General features: G+C 41.5%; 1 protein-coding gene across 2 annotated transcripts in view; it reads right to left on the bottom strand.

Annotated features, from left to right (window-relative positions):
- Positions 1-19,131, bottom strand: part of LOC110486473 (atrial natriuretic peptide receptor 1-like) — a 53,077-nt gene that overhangs the window by 20,734 nt on the left and 13,212 nt on the right. For both annotated transcript variants that reach the window (XM_036945018.1, XM_036945026.1), the window contains exons 3-5: positions 12,253-12,440; positions 11,226-11,339; positions 7,620-7,755 (exon numbers count right to left, since the gene is read on the bottom strand). In XM_036945018.1, coding sequence (XP_036800913.1) covers positions 7,620-7,755; positions 11,226-11,339; positions 12,253-12,440 — 438 coding nt within the window. The remainder of the gene's footprint in view (positions 1-7,619; positions 7,756-11,225; positions 11,340-12,252; positions 12,441-19,131) is intronic.

Raw genomic sequence — 19,131 nt, 5'->3', positions numbered from 1 at the left:
ACAGAAGACAGAGGCAGAGAAAAAGGACAATGAATGATGGATGGTGGGGAGAGAAAGGGAAAAGAGAAGGAGGTGGAGACAGATGGACAGAGAGAGATAGAGGGATGAGCGGAGGGTGGAGGCTGGCGTCAGAGGGAGATGGCTCCTACTGACACGGCCACAGGAGCTCTGGTTTCCGCCTGATTAGATTACTCTCCTATTTTGGGGATTTCCTCTTTTTTTCCAGGGGGACTTTTTGTAACATGACAGCCAAAAGAGAAATGAGATCTTTCCATGGCAGAGGACAGAGAGTTTAGAGGAGACAGAGAGGTCATGTAGGAGGAGAAGAGGGTAAAATAAGAGTTCAGGAGGATAAGACACATTGAGACAGGAAAAATATGACAGAGCAGTGAAGTGAGGAGGAACACCTTGATGAGACAGAGAAAATATGGACAGATTGGTGAAGTGAGGAGGAAGGAAAAAGAGGAAGGCAGATACCGTGGGATGGAATTAGAGAACTGTTCACAGAGGAGAGGATTGAGAGCAGAGGAGAAGAGCGCTAGACCAGGAAATAATGAGATGAGAAGAAGGTGTGAAGGAATGACGATGAGTAAGGACAATGACTGATAGAAAAGACAGGGAGACTGGCATTAACTAGCTGGTGTACACAGCAGGACATCCACCTCTGACATTGAAATATTATTTTCACACACTTTCACAAGTTTACAACGTACAATTACTCATGAGTCATATACTGTAGTTTAAATGCTGAGGTCAAGTTTCAGATGAAGGTTTTGTATTTCATTAGACCAACTTAAAGCTGTCTTCACTTTCTAACAAAATATAACACAGAATATAACTAAAAAGCACTGAATCGGAAGCATAACAATGAACTAAAGCTACCAAACAGCTTACGTTTCAGTATGCAACTGTGTCCTCGCATGCAACCAAACAAACCCCTCAGCCTTTCAATGCCTATGTTCGGATGGGCTAACAGAATCAGTGTGAGGAGACTCCATCTGTTCTTGGCTGATGCCCGCTCTGCCCTCCCACTGTCTGTCTGAAGTGTTCATCTCTGTTGTTTGTGTGCTCTGGTCCAACTCATAGTGATTGAGGAGAGAAGGATGGCATTTGTAAAGAGAGGTCAGCCAAGGAGATTAAAGGAAAAAGAGGGAGCAGGCGGGCAGTAATGGAGGGAATAAACGGGAAATGGGAAAGCAGGGTGAAAGAGGGAAGGATAGAGGAGTGCAGAGTAAACAACCTGGGTACTTACCTGATGAGATGTCCCTGATGACTTACAGTGCCTTGCGAAAGTATTCGGCCCCCTTGAACTTTGCGACCTTTTGCCACATTTCAGGCTTCAAACATACAGATATAAAACTGTATTTTTTTGTGAAGAATCAACAACAAGTGGGACACAATCATGAAGTGGAACAACATTTATTGGATATTTCAAACTTTTTTAACAAATCAAAAACTGAAAAATTGGCCGTGCAAAATTATTCAGCCCCTTTACTTTCAGTGCAGCAAACTCTCTCCAGAAGTTCAGTGAGGATCTCTGAATGATCCAATGTTGACCTAAATTACTAATGATGATAAATACAATCCACCTGTGTGTAATCAAGTCTCCGTATAAATGCACCTGCACTGTGATAGTCTCAGAGGTCCTTTAAAAGCGCAGAGAGCATCATGAAGAACAAGGAACACACCAGGCAGGTCCGAGATACTGTTGTGAAGAAGTTTAAAGCCGGATTTGGATACAAAAAGATTTCCCAAGCTTTAAACATCCCAAGGAGCACTGTGCAAGCGATAATATTGAAATGGAAGGAGTATCAGACCACTGCAAATCTACCAAGACCTGGCCGTCCCTCTAAACTTTCAGCTCATACAAGGAGAAGACTGATCAGAGATGCAGCCAAGAGGCCCATGATCACTCTGGATGAACTGCAGAGATCTACAGCTGAGGTGGGAGACTCTGTCCATAGGACAACAATCAGTCGTATATTGCACAAATCTGGCCTTTATGGAAGAGTGGCAAGAAGAAAGCCATTTCTTAAAGATATCCATAAAAAGTGTTGTTTAAAGTTTGCCACAAGCCACCTGGGAGACACACCAAACATGTGGAAGAAGGTGCTCTGGTCAGATGAAACCAAAATGGAACTTTTTGGCAACAATGCAAAACGTTATGTTTGGCGTAAAAGCAACACAGCTCATCACCCTGAACACACCATCCCCACTGTCAAACATGGTGGTGGCAGCATCATGGTTTGGGCCTGCTTTTCTTCAGCAGGGACAGGGAAGATTGTTAAAATTGATGGGAAGATGGATGGAGCCAAATACAGGACCATTCTGGAAGAAAACCTGATGGAGTCTGCAAAAGACCTGAGACTGGGACGGAGATTTGTCTTCCAACAAGACAATGATCCAAAACATAAAGCAAAATCTACAATGGAATGGTTCAAAAATAAACATATCCAGGTGATAGAATGGCCAAGTCAAAGTCCAGACCTGAATCCAATCGAGAATCTGTGGAAAGAACTGAAAACTGCTGTTCACAAATGCTCTCCATCCAACCTCACTGAGCTCGAGCTGTTTTGCAAGGAGGAATGGGAAAAAAATTCAGTCTCTCGATGTGCAAAACTGATTGAGACATACCCTAAGCGACTTACAGCTGTAATTGCAGCAAAAGGTGGCGCTACAAAGTATTAACTTAAGGGGGCTGAATAATTTTGCACGCCCAATTTTTCAGTTTTTGATTTGTTAAAAAAGTTTGAAATATCCAATAAATGTCGTAATGATTGTTTGAAGATGATTGTGTCCCACTTGTTGTTGATTCTTCACAAAAAAATACAGTTTTATATCTTTATGTTTGAAGCCAGAAATGTGGCAAAAGGTCGCAAAGTTCAAGGGGGCCGAATACTTTCGCAAGGCACTGTATGTCACCTCCTCAAGTATGTGTTCTCTTCCAATGATTCAACGTATTTGTTCTTGCTGTTACCTTTGGCTTGGTGTCAAGCGCCTTTCACTGTCTCCTGTGACCTCACACATAATCTGACTCTCTGACCCCTGGACTCTGTGACAAATCAAACAAACATCAGATCAACAGCCCAACCCTTCAAATTCCCTTCAAGTCCCAATAAACAGAGGGTGCTATGACTTGGCATCTGTCTTCAAGGCCCTCACAAAGGACTGGGACTGGGACAGAAGGGGTGATGACATCCTGCTACAAGCTTTGAGATCACCATCTTCTATATCGGCCATTAGTAATGTCAATCACTAGTGCAAACCCACAAGTCTGGGTAAACACACGTAACCTTATGGTTTAGTCAGTGAGGTGAGTGTGTTTGGGGGGAGTGGGGTACTGGCACACGAAACACAATGGAGGCCTTCCTCAGAAAGTAAAAGGGTGATTCAATTATTTAATTTAGAAATGTTCAGCAAGGGGACTACCTCCTCCAGAATGCATAACACAGGGGAAAAGGTCAAAAATAATTTGATGTTGTGTGGTCATAAAGATGTTCTTTTAGGATTAATTTGCTTTTAAAAGACAATGATGTCACCAGATTGACTCAGATACTGACATTCCATTAAGAGATACCAAGGACTCGGTGATCAATTCCTTTCTTTTTTTTACTGAACTGGACACAATTAAATGAATTTGAATGGATTTGAGGGACACATTCATTTGCAGTGTCCGGGAATGTGTTTGCTCGAAGTCGAAAGTGAAGATGAATTTTCTTCCGCTACAGACCTTGGCTTGACTACAAACCAGCTGCCAGTGGAGATGAAGAAGGCTGTTCAATAACAATGTTGGCATTTTTTGTTTCTTTTTGACGCTCTTTCTTTCTTTTCCAAGATCTTGCATAGACGTGGAGAGGAAACATCTGCTTCTCTTCAAAAGGCCAAATGACACAACCATGGCCTGCTAATTGATCCTTTCCATTTAATATTTTCCCTGCTTTGAGGAGATTTCTGTTTTTGGCAAAACTTCCCCACAAAGAACATGTCCACAGTTATAAAGCCTTTTCCCACCTTATAACATCTAACATAAATGGTAACTACAGTGTAAACCAGTGGAGGCTCCTCAGAGGAGGAATGGGAGGACCTTCTCCTCAGTGAATTTCATAAAAATAAAAATAGTGAAACATTAAAAAAGCTATCCTTTTTAGACAAATTATATTCGAATGTCACCAAATAATTGATAAAAATACACTGTTTTGCAATGAAGGTCTACAGTAGCCTCAACATCACTCTGTAGGGTAGCAATGTCATTGGTGTAGAGAGGAGTAGGCAGGAGGCAGTCGCAGGTTTAGAACTACTGAATTTATTTAAGCACCATAGATCAAAGCGGGACGAAACCCAAACGCTGTTGTGCTCAAAATATATCTTCACAAACAAAAATATAAAGTACTCAGGAAATAGTAGGAGAGATTCCTCTCAGGAAAACAAGTAACATTTACAATGAAAGATAAAGACAAATGGCAGAGGGTGTACAGTGTATATATACAGTGATAGAGTGGGGATTGGAACAAGGTGTGTGTAATGATGACGAGACAAGTCCGGGGTTGATGAGTGAAGCGCATTTGACTGCAGTAGGTTCGGCAGCAGCTAGAAGGCCGGCGACGCCGAACGCCTGAGATGGACAAGAGGGCGAGCCAAAGTGAAGGCTGGTGTGACAAGCACCATGGTGTAGCTAGAGGACAACTAGTTTCCGTCCTCCTCTGGGTACATTGACTTCAATACAAAACCTAAGAGGCTGGTGGTTCTCACCCCCTTACATAGACTTACACAGAAATTTTGACAACTTCAGGAGGCCGTTGTCCAACCTATCAGAGCTCTTGCAGCATGAACTGACATGTTGTCCACCCAATCAAAGGATCAGAAAATTAATCTAGTACTGAAAGTATAAGCTACAGCTAGCTAGCACTACAATGTTTAAAATGTGGTGAGTAGTTGACTCAAAGAGAGAGAAAGACGATAGTTTTGAACAAATTAATTTCTTAAAAAATGAAGAAGTAAGAGAGAGAGAGAGAAAGAGAGAGAGAGAGCTAGCTATATTTCTTATTTGTTTACCTTTCACTTACTTAGCTAGCCAATGCAGCTAGCTAGTTTAGCCTACTCAAACACCCGGCTAAGAGAGGGATGCTATGTTATCTAGCTGGCTATGGCTATTCCATACTCAAACTCTTCCAAGTCAAGGTAAGCTTTTGGTTTTAATAATTTATTGCTAACTGTACACTGTACTGCATGATTGTAGCGGGTTTACTAAGGGGTTAGTTCTAGTAGCTATGTTGTCTTGACGTTAGCTAATATGGTGACAATGATGTAGGCTGTGTGTAGCGGTTAGCAGTTATGTTATGAAAGTTTGACTTGGAAAAGTTGTTTTGCCTGGTCACAGACAGCTGATGTGTTGTGCATTGAAGTCCAGAATCGAAGGAAAAAGCTTAGAGGAGGAGAGAGCATAGATGCGATAAGGAATAATCCAACGATCAAAGTGATCATGCTGTATGTATGTGGCTGCTATGAAAGTGAATTGTGTTTGTGGTGATTAGGAGTGTATTCATTCCGCCGATTCTGTTGAAAAACGCTTCTTAAACGGAAGCAAATGGAACGAAACAGGAATAAACATACCAGAATTTGTCCAACAGAAACTCGCTTGCAACTGTTGGAATAATGATTACACCCTAGATCAGCTAGACAGGCAAGATTATCTGTCACATTGATTACAAACATTTCTCTCGACCTGTGTGTGCACCTAAGTTGTAAACTTTCATTCATAGGCTAGGTTGTAGCAACCTCAAGATGGGTATAGGGAAAATTTGAGTATCATGTAGTAGCCTAAACCTATCAACGTTACATTGAGCTGGTTGAATGGAATATGAATGACAGTCATCTAATGTGCTTTAATAGAAATACGGCCATGCTCATTAAAAAAAAGAATCGTCCTCCCTCATGTTAAAAGGCACTGACCGCCACTTGTGGAAACCTACACTATACTGTAAATAAAATAGTAGTGGATTCGGCCAGCCCCGTTGATGACAGCTGTATAAAATCGAGCACACTGCCATGCTATCTCCATAGACAAACATTGGCAGTAGAATGGCCTTACTGAAGAGCTCAGTGACTTTCAACGTGGCACTGTCATAGGATGTCACCTTTCCAACAAGTCAGTTCGTCAAATTTCTTCCCTGCTAGAGCTGCCCCAGTCGACTGTAAGTGCTGTTATTGTGAAGTGGATACTTCTAGGAGCAACAATGACTCAGCTGCGAAGTGGTAGACCACACAAGCACACAGAATGGGACTGGCGAGTGGTTGCAACACTCACGACCAAGTTCCAAACTGCCTCTGGAGGCAATGTCAGCACAAGAACTGTTCGTTGGGAGCTTAATGAAATGGCTTTCATGGCCGAGAGCCGCACACAAGATTAAGATAAACACGCGCAATGCCAAGTGTCAGCTGGAGTGGTGTAAAGCTCGTCACTATTGGACTCTGGAGCAATGGAAACTCGTTCTCTGCAGTGATGAATCACGCTTCACCATCTGGCAGTCTGACGGACGAATCTGGGTTTGGCGGATGCCAGGAGAATGCTCCCTGCCCTGATGCATAGTGCCAATGGTAAAGTTTGTTGGAGGAGGAATAATGGTCTGGGGCTGCTTTTCATGGTTCGGCCTAGGCCCTGAACTAACTTGTTGTAAAGGATTTTCAACAAATCAGTTCAGGCAAATTTCTTCCCTGCTAGAGCTGCCCCAGTCAACAGTAAGTGCTGTTATTGTGAAGTGGATACTTCAAGGTCCATACATAAATGGTTTGTCGGGATTAGTGTGGAATAACTTAAATGGCCTGCACAGAGCCCTGACCTCAACACCATCAAACACCTTTGGGATGAATTGGAACGCCGACTGAGAGCCAGGTCCAATGCCCAACATCAGTGCCCAACCTCAATAGTGCTTGTGGCTAAATGGAAGAAATTCTCTGCAACAATGTTCATAATCTACTGGAAAGCCTTCCAATAAGAGTGGAGGCTATTATAGCAGCAAAGGGGGACTAACTCCATATTAATGCCTATGATTAATTGTATGTTGAGTAGGTGTCCACATACTTTTGGTAATGTAGTTTACATGTCCAACAGGCATTTGAGAGCCCTATGACTTCTTATGGCCTGCAACTAAATCAATGTCTTGTCTTGAAGAGCCCTTGAATAGGTGTACATCTCATTTTAAAGGCACAAAGCACCCAATAGGTGACCCTCTGTCAATGGCGAGTATTGTTATATCGTGCTGGTTCTCTCTCATTCTGCCACAAATCACTCAATAATTAATCTACAGCGAAATTGCAAGGAAGACATTGAATGTGTTGTTGTTACAGAACTACCTCCTCAAAGGTGGAAACTGACAAGAGATCGTAAACCAGAGCTCAGAGATAATCCAGTGACATGGAACATTTTGTCTTCACACAAATCTTTTGAAATTGTCTCTGTGACAAAACGCAGACCACTGTAGTTACCAGAGACAGAGCACAGAGCTAGTGCTAGACTGAAAGCATGTTCACACATGTTCCAAAAAAACCTAGAACCTATCGGACCCCTGTTTCAATGGAATAAAGATCCAGGTTATGAACTGAGGTGCGTGGAATGGACTGACCGTTGTAGGTGCGGTTCCACATCCTCCTTGTTACGGTTTTCCCCACGGGTCTGTCCTCTGGCGAGGTCATGGTCTCGTTCAGGGCATGGGTGTACAGCATCAGCCCGTCGTAGAACCCTCCAGAGATTATGTTCATCTGCAGGGAAGCAAGAGGAAATTGTAGAAAAGTTATTAAATCTATCATCACCTATTTTTTATGAGATCGCTTAGATCAACCATACCACACATGTATTAATAGTACATCTATTACCCTCATCCAATAGATATTATTTTCTATAATTAGAAAGCTACTGCGTATGTCTAGCTACAGTTGAAGTTGGAAGTTTAGATACACTTAGGTTGGAGTCATTAAAACTCGATTTTCAACCACTCCAAAAAAAATCTTGTTAACAAACTATAGTTTTGCCAAGTCAGTTAGTTTGTGCATGACCCAAGTAATTTTTCCAACAATTGTTTACAGACAGATTATTTCACTGTCTATAAAACAAAAATAGAACTGTTTGGTCATAATGACCATTGTTATGTTTGGAGGAAAAAGGGGGATGCTTGCAAGCCGAAGAACACCATCCGAAACGTGAAGCACGGGGGTGGCAGCATCATGTTGTGGGGGTGCTTTGCTGCAGGAGGGTCTGGTGCAAAATAGATGGCATCATGAGGCAGGAAAATGATGCGGATATAACAAAGAAACATCTCAAGACATCAGTCAGGAAGTTAAAGCTTGGTCGCAAATGGGTCTTCCAAATGAACAATGACCGCAAGCATACTTCCAAAGTTGCGGCAAAATGGCTTAAGGACAACAAAGTCAAGGCATTGGAGTGGCCATCACAAAGCCCAGACCTCAATCCTATAGAAAATGTGTGGGCTGTCACGCCCTGACCTTAGAGATCCTTATTATTCTCTATGTTTGGTTAGGTCAGGGTGTGACTCGGGTGGGAAATTCTATGTTTTTTCTTTGTTTTTAGCCGAGTGTGGTTCCCAATCAGAGGCAGCTGTCTATCGTTTTCTCTGATTGGGGATCATACTTAGGCAGCCCTTTTTCCCACCATTAGGTTGTGGGATCTTAGTTACTGTTGCCTGACAGAACTTTGCGTTTTCGTTTTCGATTTTGTTATTTTGTTTGAGTGTTTTTTTTATTAAAATCATGAACACTTTCCACGATGCGCCTTGGTCTACTCTTTCTACCACCAACGAGAGCCGTTACATGGGCAGAACTGAAAAGCGTGTGCGAGCAAGAAAGCCTACAAACCTGACTCAGTTACACCAGCTCTGTCAGGAGGAATGGGCCAAAATTCACCCAACTTATTGTGGGAAGCTTGTGGAAGGCTACCCGAAATGTTTGACCCAAGTTAAACAATTTAAAGGCAATACTACCAAATACTAATTGAGCGTATGTAAACATCTGACCCACTCGGAATGTGATGAAAGAAATAAAAGCTGAAATAAATCATCCTCTCTACTATTATTCTGACATTTCACATTCTTAAAATAAAGTGGTGATCCTAACTGACCTAAAACAGGGAATTTTTACTAGGATTAAATGTCAGGAATTGTGAAAAAATTAGTTTAAATGTATTTGGCTAAGGTATATGTAAACTTCCGACTTCAACTGTATATTTGTGCCACTGCCATGGAGAACATAACTTATTCTGCTACTTGTCTCTTCTACAAGCTTCTCTACAGTGTTTGATATATTTCAAGTTAATACCACTTTCTATTTCTTTCAACGATAACTATTTCCTATCATCTCTGTACCTATTTCTACCCCTTTATTAATTTCACAATTCTGCCTGAGAAACAATTTCCTCTTCTATCTCATCATCTCTCCAAACAATGGCCCCAAACCAAAAGAACTGTCCACGTCAATCACAAAATGGAATATGAGGACAATAACCCACTCAAACAATTCACTTCAGTTGATGCAGTTCAGTTGCATCAATTGGAAACGTACAGACACAATGTGCAGGCAGGGTGAATGAGGACCAGGTAGACCAGGGCAGAGCTCTCATGCTCTGTGCCTCTCTCTCATCCTCCAGACTCAGACCTGTCTATTTATCACATTGACTGCACTTAGCTGTCTGCTACAAGTGATTCATCGGCTTGTGAGGGGTGCCAGACAGTCCTGTCTGAAACCAGGACCAATGGCAAGCCTCCCTTCATCCCGGGGATGGAATAGAAGCCCTGGCGTACAATTATGGATTTGTGTGTGTCGAACGGGGAGGGCAGTTAGATGACGTGGCCTGTCAAGCTCTTTGTTTTTATTTTGCTTCCTAAATAGTCACTGACGCGAAAGCCCACACATGCATGCAAGGACAGACACCTACATCCGGAGTCAGAGATGAAAGATGGACTTGAATGCAGTCAATCTGCCATATTGAGGATAGGTGGATGTATCATGCCAATCTTTGTGAGTGTGTGTGTGTGTGTGTGTGTGTGTGTGTGTGTGCGCATACGTGTGTGTCTCTCTCATCTCCTAAACAAGACACCAATGATTTAGCTGCAGAAGTGTGTAGAATATCATCATTGTGCACCTTTGTAGGGAACATAATAAGAAGATAAGCTCCACTAACTAAATCAGCTTTTTCTTCCAAAATAAATTGAATCAATTGTCCAAGCATTGCAGGCGAGCCAATTACGTATAAGCCTACTTATTGCAGCCTCTCCATCTTCACTTTCTACACACAAACACACTCTCAGATGTGCAAACCCCAATGAACTAGTACTATTGTTAAATAAACTAGTACTACTGCTAGCTAAATGAACTAGTACTACTGATAGTTCTTTGTATGTGTTGCTTGCCTGTCAGATGTGGCTCAATCAAATGTTCCATAATGAGATGTTCTCTAAAATATGATAGCCCTTTACTGAGTGTAGAAAACATTAGGAACATCTTTCTAATATTGAGTTGCACCACCTTTTGCCCTCAGAACAGCATCAATTTGTTGGGCATGAACACTACAAGGTGTCGAAAGCGTTCCACAGGGGTGCTGGCCCATGTTGACTCCAATGCTCCCCACAGTTGTGTCAAGTTGTCTTGATATCCTTTGGGTGGTGAACCTTTCTTGATACACACGGAAAACTGTTGAGTGTGAAAAACCCAGCAGCGTTGCAGTTCTTGACACACTCAAACCAGTGCGCCTGGCACCTAATACCATACCTTGTTCAAAGGCACTTAATTATTTTGTCTTGCCCATTCATCCTCTGAATGGCACACATACACAATCCATGTCTCAAGGCTTAAGAATCCTTCTTTAAACTGTCTCCTCCCCTTCATCTACACTGATTGAAGTGAATTTAAGTGACATCAATGAGGGATCATAGCTTTTACCTAGATTCACCTGGTCAGCCGATGTCAAGTTAATAATGTTTTGTATTCTCAGTGTATAGATTATTATACAGAGCTTTATTTTGTGTAGTAGTCTTCATGCCTTAGCATAAGTCTTCTCCTTCATATTGCCTCAAGTCTGTGCCACATTGAGATCAAGTTCTGTCTCCTTTTATAAATACACCTTTTGATCTCAGTTCTCTCTCTCTCTCTAAGAGAGCCCCACCACACACACACACACACACACACACACACACACACACACACACAGTGCAGCCCCTTACCAGTGAGTCCTCCACCGTAAAGTTGAACATTCTCTTGGCATCTGTCTTCAGGTCCCTCACAAAATCTTTATATTCAGGGTTCTGGGGTTCTCTATAGGTCAGGATTTTCACACTCTGAGACAGACACAAAGAAAAAAAGTGATTGTGATTCATAAGACAAAGGTTTCACTGATTTATACAGAATCATACCACATGATGATTTCTGCTAATGAATGAATGAACCACAGGTGTGAGAAACACCACTGCTGTGGTAGAAATTAACAGTATGTTCCTCTTTCCCAGGCTGTCCCTTTTATAAACAGGCAACTGTTATTAGAGCCTAGTTGCTCTATTATATGTTGTCAAAACGACCAGTCATCCAGAACACATCCTCCAAAACACCCAATAACTTTCATCAAATGATCTCATCTCCTCCCTCCCATTCCTACATTCTGTGTAGATACAGGCCCAACCTCATTCAAGCAGAAAACTAAGGTCTGAGAAGGATAACTTGTAAAAACACAGCAGTGAGAGAAGTGTTCATACGTATGGGTTATGGCATTGGTTCCCAGACGATTAGAACCCACTTAAAATCCGATTCAACCTAAGAAATATGACCACGACCCACCAGTACAGTACGTGCATCAGTTACATTTTTAAACCTCTGGCCTATTTGTTTTGCTCTTTCAGGCTTTGTGAGATGAGACTGATATCAACACATTGACGGTATGTTACAAAACATATAGTTATGTTGCCTCTCTTCCCCTCGCTGTAGAGTCTGTTACTCACTAGGGAATTGAGAAGAAAATGAAAGTACTTCACAGTGAGAGAATGGAAAATAAACAAGATTAGATTTGTCATCTCATCTGCCTGGCAGCACATTTAACACCAATGACAGCCATGGGGAAACATAGGGATATCAAAATATGATTGCTTCAGGGCCTGCTGTGTAAGTCAGCGGAGAATACAGCACATACCTGTTTCCAAGGTAATGATGGGAATGAGATGAGGAATGAGATGATACACTTGACTCTGATCCAAGGCTTACCTGGAAGGCCTCCTTGGCGACAAGGTCGTCTTGGTCCCCTCTGGCCCAGGGTTGAGCATTCTGGGAGTCCAGGCTGCGTCCAAACATGTCAATGTAGAAGAAAACATACTCCTCCTGAGGAAGGCCTGCCCGCTGGAAATGAACCATCAGCTGCCTGAACGTGTCCGGAGAGCAACACACAAACACCACTACGGGGGCAGAGAGAGAGAGGGTTATAAAAAGAGAGTAAAGACAATAGGAGAGTAATGATAGTTATTGCACATATGGTCAAATATTGTTTTTTTCTAGCAAAATACACAACAACCAAGGTCCTGAATTATAGACCTGTCTAATACATGTAGGAATAAGAACAATCTTGTAAATTAATGAGCATTTCAACCAATTCTGAAGCAAAAGCATGTAAGGTAATATGTCAAATTTCTTTCAAGTGTATTCAACAAGCATCTTTAAAGCCATCCTTTAAACAGAGCATATCTGTAGGATCTTAATTGTATCACTCTTTTGTTGATGAGAATTTTCCTGCACAGCAGAAAACTTGTAGTGTATTCAAGGTTTAAAAATGCTTCTAAAGTTTGTAATTTTCACTTCAAAATTTCAGAGTTGATTTGCCCTAAAATAAAATGAATCAACCTCTACAAAAAAAATCCATTAATTATAATACACATAATAATTCACATTTCCAGTTGCTGCAGTGTTTTTTTCCTGCTGTAGCAAACTGGCTCAAATTAAGATCCTACATCTGTAACAATGTGACAGGTCTTCAATTTAGTTCAACCTGCAGGCCAATGTTGTGTGAGCAGAATGAGGAAAGCAAAAACACATAAATAGATCATGGGATGGAGATGCAATATGGCAGTAGTGCCAACATATCTCAACAGCCACCTGGTGGAAGGGACTTTGTGGATCTGAGGCTCTTTCCTCTGTTGCTTCCATCGTCCTCCAAATCTCACTGACATCAGCCACCTCAGATCCCAACTGGTCCTTGTTTGGGAACACACACACTAAAGTACACAACAGGCTGACCAATACAAGGGTTGAAAAATCGGTGGCCATCCGGGCAAAATTTAGGCATTTTGAGCCGTCCTCAACAAGGTTGGAAAGTGACAGTGAAGATGAGGCCTCAGAGTCCTATGTTCAAGAGGTGGACATTAAGGGAGAAGACTTGGAAGCCTGAGAGGAAGACAGCCAAAGCTTTAGCTTCTAGACTATCATTTTACAGATGTATGTTGAAAACGTTTTTGGGAGATGCGATGGATCATTGGGAATCATTCAATATTCCCTTTTGTTGTTCAGTGAAATCATCCCATGTGAAGAGTCAACTCATTTAAATAAAGTTCCATTCGTAATTAAATAATTGTTTTCTTTTTCTATTGGAAGGATTTAATCATTTGCAATTATGTCTACTTATGATAAGGTAAAAGGTTTATGTTTCTTTCTCCATATATGGTAAATATATCCAATGCAAAAAAAATCTACATTGAAATGGTATTAATATTCATTTGCATACATTTCAGTTACTTCCCATATATTCCCGTTAATTCCCACAGAAAGTTTCCACCTCTGAATATTCCCCAAAATGTGCAACCCTACACATGACGTCTAGACAAACAGACAAACAAATAGACAAACAGACAGACCAACACCTAATAGGCACTTCAAATCATACTTTCTTCAAAGACGCACCCACTTCAGGCTTGTAAAGTCCATCAAGTAAAGAATAATTTTAAAAAATGTTGGTTTATGTACCACGGAAGTCATATTATACCAATAAGCTCACTGGTCACCATAGCAGCACCCACTCGTAGCACGCGCTCCAGCAGGTATATCTCATTGGTCACCCCCAAAGCCAATTCCTCCTTTGGTCGTCTTTCCTTCCAGTTCTCTGCTGCCAATGACTGGAACGAACTGCAAAAATCTCTGAAGCTGGAGACTCATATCTCCCTCACTAGCTTTAAGCACCAGCTGTCAGAGCAGCTCACAGATCACTGCACCTGTACATAGCCCATCTGTAAACAGCCCATCTATGTACCTACCTCATCCCCATACTGTATTTATTTATCTTGCTCCTTTGCACCCCAGTATCTCTACTTGCACATTCATCTTCTGCACATCTACCATTCCAGTGTTTAATTGCTATATTGTAATTACTTCGCCATCATGGCCTATTTATTGCCTTAACTCCCTTATCTTACCTCATTTGCACTCACTGTATATAGATTTTTGTTTTCTTTTGTTCTACTGTATTATTGACTATGTTTTGTTTATTCCATGTGTAACTCTGTGTTGTTGTATGTGTCGAATTGCTATGCTTTATCTTGGCCAGGTCACAGTTGCAAATGAGAACTTGTTCTCAACTAGCCTACCTGGTTAAATAAAGGTGAAATTCAATTAAAAAATATATAAAATAATAATGAGTCACCGGGCCTTTACTGCGGTGTGGAGATACAGAATCATCAGAAAGTATTCACACCCCTTTGCTTTTTACAAATTCTGTTGTGTTACAGCCTGAATTTAACATTTATTAAATGTAGATTTTGTGTCACACACTATACCCCATAATGTCAAAGTCGAATTTTGTTTGTAAAAAACAAATGTCTTGAGTCAATAAGTATTCAACCCCTTTTTCATGGCAAGCCTAAATAAGGTCAGGAGTCAAAATAACAAACCGCATAATAAGTTGCATGGACTCATTCCGTGTTCAATAGTGGTTAACACGATTTAACTACCACATCTCTATACTCCACACATACAGATAATTCTAAGGTCCTTCAATCGAGTAATGAATTTCAAGCACAGATTAAACCACAAAGACCAGGGAGGTTTTCAATGCCTCGCAAAGAAGGGCACCGATTGGTAGAAGATGAAAGAAACGGACGCTGAACATCCCTTTGAACATGGTGAAGTTATTATTTAGGCTTTGAATGGTGTATCAATACACCCAGTCATTACAAAGATACAGGCGTCCTTCCTAACTCAGAGGACGAAAACCTATGGTGACTTTAAAACAGTTACAGAGTTTAATGGTTGTGATTCGAGAAAACTGAGGATGGATCAACAACACTGAAGTTACTCCACAATACTAACCTAAATGACAGAGTGAAAAGAAGGATGCCTGTACAGAATAAAAAAATATTCCAAAACATGCATCCTGTTTGCAACAAGGCACTTAAGTAATACTGCAAAACATGTTTAGGGCAAATCTAACACAACACATCACTGACTACCACTATTCATATTTTCAAGCATGTTATGGGTATGCTTGTCATCTGCAAGGACTAGGGAGTTTTTTTAGGATAAAAATAAACGGAATACAGCTATAAGCACAGGTAAAATCCTAGAGGAAAACTGGTTCAAGATGCTTACCAACAGACACAGGGAGACAAATTCACCTTTCAGCAGGACAATAACCTAAAACACAAGGCCAAATCTACACTAGAATTGCTTACCAAGGTGACATTGATTGTTCCTGAGTGGCCTAGTTACAGTTTCAACTTAAATTGTCTGGAAAATCTATGGCAAGAAAATGGCTGTCTAGCAAAGACCAACAATCAACTTGACAGAGCTTGAAAAAAAGAATCAAGAAAAATCCAGGTATGCAAAGCTCTTAGAGGCTTACCCAAAAAGACTTCAACAAAGTATTGACTCAGGGGTGTGAATACTTACAGTACCAGTCCAAATGTACTCATTCAAGGGTTTTCTATATTTTTACTATTTTCTACATTGTAGAATAATAATGAAGACAGCAAAAATATGAAATAACACATGGAATCATGTAGTAACCAAAAAAGGGTTTTGAGATTTGAGATTCTTCAAAGTAGCCACCCGTTGCCAGCTTTGCACACTCTTGGCATTCTCTCAACCAGTTTCACCTGGAATGCTTTTCCAACAGTCTTGAAGGAGTTCCCACATATGCTGAGCACTTGTTGGCTGCTTTTCCTTCACTCTGAAACTCATCCCAAACCATCTCAATTGGGTGAGGTCGGGTGATTGTGGAAGCCAGGTCATCTGATGCAGCACTCTATCACTCTCCTTGGTCAAATAGCCCTTACACAGCCTGGAGCTGTGTTGGGTCATTGTCCTGTTGAAAAACAAATGATAGTCCCACTAAGCGCAAACCAGATGGGATGGTGTATCGCTGCAGAATGCTGTGGTAACCATGCTGATTAAGTGTGCCTTGAATACTAAATAAATCACAGACAGTGTCACCAGCAAAGCATCCCCACACCATCACACCTCCTCTCCCATGCTTGACGGTGGGAATCACACATGCACAGATAATCCGTTCACCTACTCTGCATCTCACAAAGACACGGCGGTTGGAACCAAAAATCTCAAATTTGCACTCATCAGACCAAAGGACAGATTTCGCCCAAGAAAGTCTCTTCTTGTCATTGGTGTCCTTTGGTAGTGGTTTCTTTGCAGCAATTCGACCATGAAGGCCTGATTCTCCTCTGAACAGTTGATGTTGAGATGTGTCTGTTACTTGAACTCAATGAGGTGCATCTGAGGTGCAGTTAATTGCCGATTTCTGGGGTGCAGTTAACTCTAATGAACTTATCCTCTGCAGCAGAGGTAACTCTGGTTATTCTTTTCCTGTGGCAGTCCTCATGAGAGCCAGTTTAATCATAGCGCTTGATGGTTTTTGTGACTGCATTTGAAGAAACTTTCAAAGTTCTTGACATTTTCTGGATTCACTGACCTTCATGTCTTAAAGTAATGACGGACTGTCGTCTTTTACCAAATAGGGCTATCTTCTGTATACCACCCCAATCTTGTCACAACAAAACTGATTTTCTCAAACACATTAAGAAGGAAAGAAATTCCACAAATGAACTTTTACCAAGGCACATCTGTTAATGTAAATGTATTCCAGGTGACTACCTCATGAAGCTGGTTGAGAGAATTCCAAGAGTGTGCAAAGCCGTCATCAAGGCAAAGGGTGGCTACTTTGAAGAATATTTGAAGAAATATATATTTTTGTTATTTGTGTTATTTCATAGTTGATGTCTTCACTATTATTCTACAATGTAGAAATGTAAATTAAATTTACATTTTCAATAAGTTTGCTTAAATTTCAAAAAATGTGTTCACTTTGTCATTATGGGGTATTGTGTGTAGATGGGTGAGAGAAAATATATATTGAATCCATTATAAATTCAGGCTTTAACACAACAAAATGTGAAATAAATCAAGGGGTATGAATACTTTCTGAAGGTACTGTAAATAGGGTTAATGAGAGAAAGGAGGGGGGACACTCAATGTTAGTCCACAAGCTAATTGTGCTGGGGTATAGTAGTGCCTGTGGCGGTGTGTCAGAGACAGTGATCTGAAACAGGGCTTTATTAGCTCTATGATCAGCTCTGCTCCCAGCCAGAGGCTAACTACCTCGGTCAGACCCTTCATTAGCCTGGGTAATTACTGCAGGCTGCCAAGTACCTGGCACTGCCACGGCAGCACACATTAAGTGTGTGTGGATGTCAAACCGTGTTCAGCATTCTCTGTGCGCCATTGTGTTACTTTTGCCTGGTCCAAAAACAACCCTTAAGCCCTATACCCCATAAGCAGGTTGTGCTGCTGTGATCCTGTGTGGCCTGTTCTAGTACAGGTAGGGCTAGGCTGATCTAGTCTAGTCTATTCTAACGTGTCAATGTCATAGTGTATTGTGTTCTGGGCTGGTCTAGTCTGATGGGTTATTGTGTTATGGTCTTATCTAGTTTATTGTGGTCTGGTCTGGCACCATGTGGCTTGGAAGAGTGGCACAGGAAGTCTCCAGGGACGTGATGACATTCCTGTAGCACGCACTTCCTGTCCTGGCGGCTCTATTGTTTCAGGGTTAAATGGCCCTGGTCAGGAAGTGAGCAGTGGAACCAAACCAACAAACCTAAGGAGGCTAAAAGGGATCTCCCGGGTCGCCCTGGGCTCAGGAGACTTATAAGTAGAAGGAGGGTCTGAGTGCCCTCCTCCTGGTGAGACTCCATCTATATCTGGATCCACTACAAACAATGGCGCCACCAGTTGTTTGGTGCCACACTCAACTTCTAGTGGCACCAAGATATATAACATTTGGTGTAAGACAAGCTGTTGACACCCTTGATTTTGTTATGAATGCTGACCCAATGTGCAACATGAGTGGATGGAAACAAACCAGGATGGCATCACGGCTAGAGGAGTGTAGAGCGGTACAAGGGGGCAAAGCACAGGCCTGACCCCTGATCCCAACACCAGGCGGAGCAAACACTGTGACTTTACATACCTTTCATGCCTGATAAGTGCACAGTCACACACACACTTCCCCTATCATCTTCAGGCGATCTGACACTTCCTTTGAACTTCGAACCTCAGAAGAGCTGATGATGTAGTGGTTTCACTGTGGATAGCCCAGCTGATACCATGACGATAGGGTGAGAGAGCAAGAGTGAGGTGGAGATAGCGAATAGAATGTCTGTCACACATCAGCACACCATCCTGTCTGATTTTCTTACCTTCACACAAGGTTAGCAGAAGGTGACATTGAGAGATAAGGGGGATGTTAGAAGGAGAGGGAGGGTGATGAAAGGAAGGAATAAGAACATTTCTTACTTTTTCTATTTCTTTCTCTCCCTCCACCTTCATTTATTTTTCTTAACTTAATTCAGAGTCCACAACCGCAGAGTAGCGACAGGCTGATGGACCATTATTATATATTTACAAACTTTTTAAAATGTTTTATTTAATAACTTAATTGGCTGTTATCGAGTCACGGATGTATGTTTGCCACGTTGAATTCTGTAGCCCTCTTTACTCTGTCTCTCACTACCCCACACAACTTCTTCTTTTCCTATAAATTGGTAAGTGATAACATAATCAATCCCTCTGTGTCAGTGTAATCTCCCAAAACAT

Source organism: Oncorhynchus mykiss, chromosome 2 (genome assembly GCF_013265735.2).
Source record: "Oncorhynchus mykiss isolate Arlee chromosome 2, USDA_OmykA_1.1, whole genome shotgun sequence".
NCBI lineage: Eukaryota > Metazoa > Chordata > Actinopteri > Salmoniformes > Salmonidae > Oncorhynchus > Oncorhynchus mykiss.
This window is presented reverse-complemented; position numbering and strand designations above follow the sequence as displayed.